Genomic DNA, 6,029 nt, shown 5'->3' with positions numbered 1-6,029 from the left:
GTGGATCCCGTCAGTTCTCTAGGTGACAATGAGCTGCTCTGCCTCACCTCAGCCCCTCTCAGAATTCCATTTGTTTTAATGCCCCGGGTTTCTGTCAATAGTCACACGGCTACAACCGAAGTATCCGAGAAAATTTGAAGAATGAAAGGTTCGCCTCTGCTCACAGTTTAGAGGAATGCATCATAGCAAGGAAGGCTTGGGGGAGGGAATGACTTGGTCTGTGGCTGCCCAGAAAGCAGAGATAGGGGCTCCCGTTACTCCTTTTGTTTTCCCTTTTCCCTTTGAATACAGTCTGCCCCTCACACTCAGGGTATTTCTTCCTCAGCTAATCCTCTCTGGGGACGCGCTATGGGCACATCGTGCCTCACTGTTGCAATAGGTGTTTGCCCAGTCCTGCCCTGCACAGCTGGTGCTAGAAAGCTGGAAGGAGCAACTTGGAAATGAAGAAATGACAGACAGTGGACAAATGCCAGAAAGACATGCAGAAAAACTGGGGTCGGGCGGGTTGCGTCACTCTGATGGAGGGCACCTTCTATGCAGCTCGGGAATTCAGTAAGCACGCGTAGTAGGAGTAGGAGGTTCAGCAGTCTCTGTGGGAAGACTGAGGGGACCAGTCTCAGGCTGCAGTCACCCATGAGGAGGGAGCTGCGCTTGCTAATTTTTGCACACACTGTCAACACTGGCAGAGGAAGTCTGCCATTTCCCTGAACCTGATCTAGGGAAGGCATTGCCATTGCGGCATTAGGGTCCCTGACACTGATGTGGCTGGGCCCATGTCAACAATAATCATTCACATAGGACTTCGTGGCTCCCCACTGGTGTTTGTTAGTCCAATCAAGTTGACATTTGAAATGGTCTACCATAGGCAACAAGGGATAGTTGGGTCTATCATAGGTGATAGTCATCTGTAACAAATCCTAAAAGTCCTTTGTGTGAGGAAGACAGATTATCCAACCTATTGGGAGGCTGGAGAACTAGCCACGCACTCCGAGAGTCACATTGTGGTGAGCCAAAGCTACGGAGCTGGTTATAATGTTAGTGATACTTTTTGAAAAAGGTGTACATGCATGTGCGCTCGAGCACACACACAGTGGCTATGTGGACTCCAGGAGCCAAAGCCCTTGGAGCCCTGGAACTAGTTCTAAGTGGTTATGAGCTGCTTGACTTTGGTGCTAGAAACTGAACTCAGGTTCTCTGGAAGAGCAGAAGTAAGTTCTTGAGATAGTCTTCACTAACCATCTTCATCATGTTCTGTGTGACGTTAGACATCAGATTTCAGAATGGTTTAAGAAACGGCCAGATGAACTGAGTGTGGAACAGCGACGGAAACTTGTGCAAGGTTTTGAGAATAGTGTAACTAAACATGCCTGGGTGGCCAAGGTCTCTGGGTGGGACGTTCAAAGTTTCACCAGTTCTGCGTAGGGGAAAACATATCAGAGAAGACAGCTCATCCAAATGCACGAATAGATTAGGGAATGTAGAATCATTTCCTATTGTATAACGGGTAAAAGACATCACATGGGCCATGTATTCCCAGAAAATATATGGCAGGGGTGTGTGGGTGTGTGTCATACACAATACACACAGGGATGCATCTCACAAACAATGATGCTCATTCATTCCGTAGTTATACCCTTGCTTTGATAGAGATCAAAGCAACCTGGGGCCCAAAAACAAGAAAAAAAGAAGGCGGCGGCGACACTGAGCTGCACGAAGTCGCGCCCCCTTTCCCAGGCTCCCGTCACAGCCATGAGGAGCCCCTCCCTCTCGCGCACGCGCCTCGGCACGTTTCGCAGCCTCCGAACCAGCAGGGGGCGTGGGGAGCGCGCACCGCGAGCGGCTGCTTCCGGGTCAAGGGTCAGACAGCCATCTTTCCGTTGGCCATGGTGCAGCTGCGGCCGCGCTCGTCGCGTATTCCCGCACCGGCGGAGGCGATGGTGGACGAGGACCAGGCGCCCTCGGAGGAGGAAGAGGCCGAGCACGGCTTGCTGCTCGCGCAGCCCAGCAGCGGCGCGGCCGCCGAGCCACTGGACGAAGAGGATGGAGATGACGAAGCCCCGGAGGAGCTGACTTTCGCTAGCGCCCAGGCGGAAGCCAGGGAGGAGGAGCTGCGCGTGCGCGAGAGTGCTCGCAGGTCTGGCGCTCTGGAAAGGGGCACCTGGAGACCCCCTGGGCTCAGCCCGCACTGACCTGACTCCTCTTCTTTCAGGGATAAGACGCTGCTGAAGGAGAAGAGGAAGCGGCGCGAGGAGCTGTTTATTGAACAAAAGGTTGGAGGCGGGACGTGTCGCTTTGTAAACAGGACCAGGGCTAGAAGAGTTCCCATGCTAAAGGCTCCTTTTAGAATAGGCTGTTGGAGCGGGGCAAGGACCACTGATGTTTCTTGGAGTCTACTCTAATTCAAAGTAGGCGCGGGATCGCGGACACTCAGCCGGCCCTGACATATTAGGTCCTATAGGCTTCCAGAGATAGTGAGGTTTTCTTGAGTTTTTAAAATCCGAAACTGAAGCTAATGATTACTTATTTCGCACTCCAGAGATGTGATTTCGAGTGGCCACGTCTAAAGCCTTTCTGTTCATAACAGGCATACTTGAATAAGTTGAGTAAGTAGTTGAGCTACTTAGGGTAACACTATAAGCCCAGTCTTTGTTTCGGCGTAGAGGTAGCAGGGCAGTATTCACAAAAAGTATCTCCAGGCATACCTGTACATAACTTTAACATGTCTTCAAATGTCTTTATTCCCAAAGAAGAGAAAGCTGCTTCCAGATGCTGTTTTAGAGCAGCTAACTACAGCTTCAGAGGCTGAGTAAGTAACGGGGTTTCTATGTGCATAAAGCCTATTCACAGTTTGTAGACCTAAAGAACGTCTCCCAAACTTACCTGATGCCAATCTATCAAGTAAACTTTGTCCAGCAAGATAGATGGTAGATGGGTGACAAGAACATTTAGTGTTGCAGCAGGCACCTAGCCAAACCTTCTAAACCCAGACCTAAGCTTGTTCTGCTGCCACCCTTCTCTGTTCATTTCATTTAGCGTTTGTCAGGGCTGAAAACCAAAGCTTGAGTTACATCTGTCTTGGTCTATGAAGTAAGCCCTGCTGAATTTACTCCTCTCACACTCTTTGGTGCATTCTTTTTGTTTTTCTAGACAGTCTCTGTGTATCCCTGTCTGTCCTGTAACTCTCACTCTGTAGATCAGGCTGGCCTCAAACTCAGGTTTGCTTGCCTGTTTCTTGGTGCTGAGATTAAAGGTGTGCACCACACTTGGCCTCAGAACATTCTAAATTCTGAAGTCTTTTTTTTTTTAAAATCAGAATAATATTTCCAAGTTGGTTATTTTTTCATAATCATTCAGATCTTAATCCATGAGGCATATAAGCAGTTTGTGCTGTTCCTTTAAGTCCATGTCTTTCCTAATCAAGTTAAAAGTGTCGCTTCCCATCTATACAGTTGCTTCTGTGCTTTCTTTTCCAGCAGTTTGGTCAGTCGGTGATCTGGATGTCCTTGTGTCCAGGGTTCAAACTGTTGACCAAATCCAGTTTCTCATTACTATGAGACTAGCACCACCCTTTACTTGATATTTGAAATGCTAAGTTATGCAAACAGCTCTGAGCTTCTCATTACTGAATATTAAACATACTCTGGATGCCTACTAACAGTGCTGAGATTTAAGTTCTGAGGAGATACTCCTTGCCAGCTCAGTGACTGGGAGTTGGTGTGGCTCAATGAGTAAGGATTAGGGGCAGAGGTCACAAAAACCAAAGAGGATCTTAGGGTACTTGTTTTGAGTACTCTTTATTGCCAGCCATTCACATCTTTCATTTTTCCCCCTTCCACAGCATAAAGAAATCACCAGGAAACGTAAAAGGTATGAATTGTCCTCCGTTAAGTAACTTTATGTAAAGGTAAAGTGCATTTGTAGATATTTTGGGCTATTTGTGGCCCTCAGGCCTGGCCAAAGTTGGCTTAAGCCTGTTCTCCACTATTTCTTAAAAATAAAACCTGCACTCACATGATATGTAGTCACTGAAGTGAGCGACTTCCATCAAGTGGTTTTTTTTTTTTTTTCAGTTAATTTGAAAAAGAAAAGTAAACAGCATGCAGAAGGAAGAAACTCCAAGAAAGTTAAAATACAGAAAGTGCAGTCTGTTGGGTAATGAGTTTTGTTCTGTTTTTTTTTTTTTTTCCTCCTCAGTGGGATGCAGGCTTCATATTAGTTTTGACATATAAGAAGGTAGTGTATCAGATTGGATTACTTGTAGAAAAGTTTGGATGGTAACATCTCACTGCCTTATGTGTTTATTCATTCATTAAAAAAAGCATGTGATTTTGCTGTATTATGAATACCTTCGAGATGATGATGAGCAAGAACAAAAATGACTTTACTTTGAAAAGTCACATAGGGGTTAGGAGTTAGGAGTCATACAGTAGAGTCCCTGCCATGCATTTGTGAGGCCCTGGGTTTGATACCACACTAACCCCATCCACCATAAGGAGGGGGAAAGTTGGGTTAAGGATGTGGCTGAATGGTACAGTTGGGTTGACCCTCCCCAGCATCATATACACACAGTTATGTAGGAGAACAAGTATGTACCCTCTAATTTATTTTGATCTTTTGTATTGATCACCAGTCAGACTAAAAGCTACTTGGCTGTAAGGCTTAAAGATGAAGATCTGAGAGATTCAAGGCAAGAAGCAGCCAAACACTTCATCCACAATTGTTTATACGGTTCAGAATCCAAGAGGACTACTGGTAATTTTCTTGTGTACTATGTCTATGTTTCCCTTAGTTTCTCACAGTGGCAAAGCAATGACACGTGATTCTTCCCTTTAGTAAACAAGTTCCTGTCTCTGAATAATAAGAGGTTACCAGTGAAAAAGGCTGCAGCCCAGTTTCTGAACAGCACTTGGGGTAAGATGGAATGTGTTGGCTTTAGTCATTTTGACAAAGGAAATGGGTCATGATTCTGAGTTGAAAGATCTATTTTAACATTAACATAAATACATTTAATGTATGCTCAAATTTTGTTTGTTGGGTTTTAAATACCTGATGAATATTTTTATACCTGGAGCTTTCTGTTCTATTGTAGGTACTCAGAAACAACAAAATGCCAAGAGGTTTAAAAAACGGTGGATGGCCAGAAAGATGAAAAAGAAAACTTATAAGTGAATCAAAGTAAAGATGGTGAAGAACCTGTATTTTGTATGTATAGATTTTAAAGTTACTAGGTATAGAGAAAATTCATTCCGCATAATCTAGTCATTAATAAATCATTGTAAAGGATCACCATAAAAATCATAAACAGAGCTGGAGAGGTGGCTCAGTGGTTAAAAGCACTGACTGCTCTTCCAGAGGTCCCGAGTTCAATTCCCAGCAACCACATGGTGGATCACAACCATCTACAATGTGATCTGATGCCCCCTTCTGGTGTGTCTGCATAAAATAAATATTTTTTTTTAAAAATCATAAACATTTTTGTTTGTGAAAACAGCTGGCTACCTTTCTTTCTAGAGTAAAATTGGGTGTCCTGGAGGGAAAAACAAGTTAAAGAGGAATTTTCATTTTGTGAAAGGGAGGGCTAGACAAACCATCCGAGAAGTTTGTTTAGTATAAATGAAAAGCTGTTCTGGTGTTACTGATCAAGGAATAAAGGGTCATTTGTTAAACAGTTTAAAAAAAAAAAAAAAAAAAAACACCCAAGAGCAGATAGCACTTGCCCTTGATTCTTCCCTACCATGTGTGCTCCAGAGGTTCTAACAAGTGCCTTTACCTACTAGTTCTGGAACAGCTTTTTAACTAGTTTAGGGGTTTTGCTTGGCTGACAGCTACTTGTTAAGTTACTTCAATTTCCACACAGTGTCAGGCTAAAGGTAGTCTGTAGAAAACTTGGACTGACAGAACCAATAATATTAATTGCCCTAAGAAGTATATGAGAACCTAGTATATAAATTCAACTGACACTAATATCTGTAGAAGTAAATTTTTAATGGCTGGTTAATTATATCACTACATTTTTATTGCAATATAGT

At 44.2% G+C, this 6,029-nt stretch overlaps 1 protein-coding gene across 1 annotated transcript; it reads left to right on the top strand.

The window, feature by feature from the left end:
* Positions 1–1,871: 1,871 nt before the first annotated feature.
* NOL7 (nucleolar protein 7) lies at positions 1,872–5,463 on the top strand. The gene is made up of 8 exons (XM_080941507.1): positions 1,872–2,134; positions 2,210–2,270; positions 2,748–2,806; positions 3,839–3,867; positions 4,071–4,152; positions 4,631–4,752; positions 4,834–4,911; positions 5,090–5,463. The coding sequence occupies exons 1-8, from the start codon at positions 1,884–1,886 to the stop codon at positions 5,167–5,169; spliced, it is 762 nt and encodes a 253-aa protein (XP_080797633.1). The 5' UTR covers positions 1,872–1,883; the 3' UTR covers positions 5,170–5,463.
* The last annotated feature ends 566 nt before the right edge of the window (positions 5,464–6,029 follow it).

The sequence above is a fragment of the Micromys minutus genome (genome assembly GCF_963924665.1).
Source record: "Micromys minutus genome assembly, chromosome: 1".
Lineage (NCBI taxonomy): Eukaryota > Metazoa > Chordata > Mammalia > Rodentia > Muridae > Micromys > Micromys minutus.
This window is presented reverse-complemented; position numbering and strand designations above follow the sequence as displayed.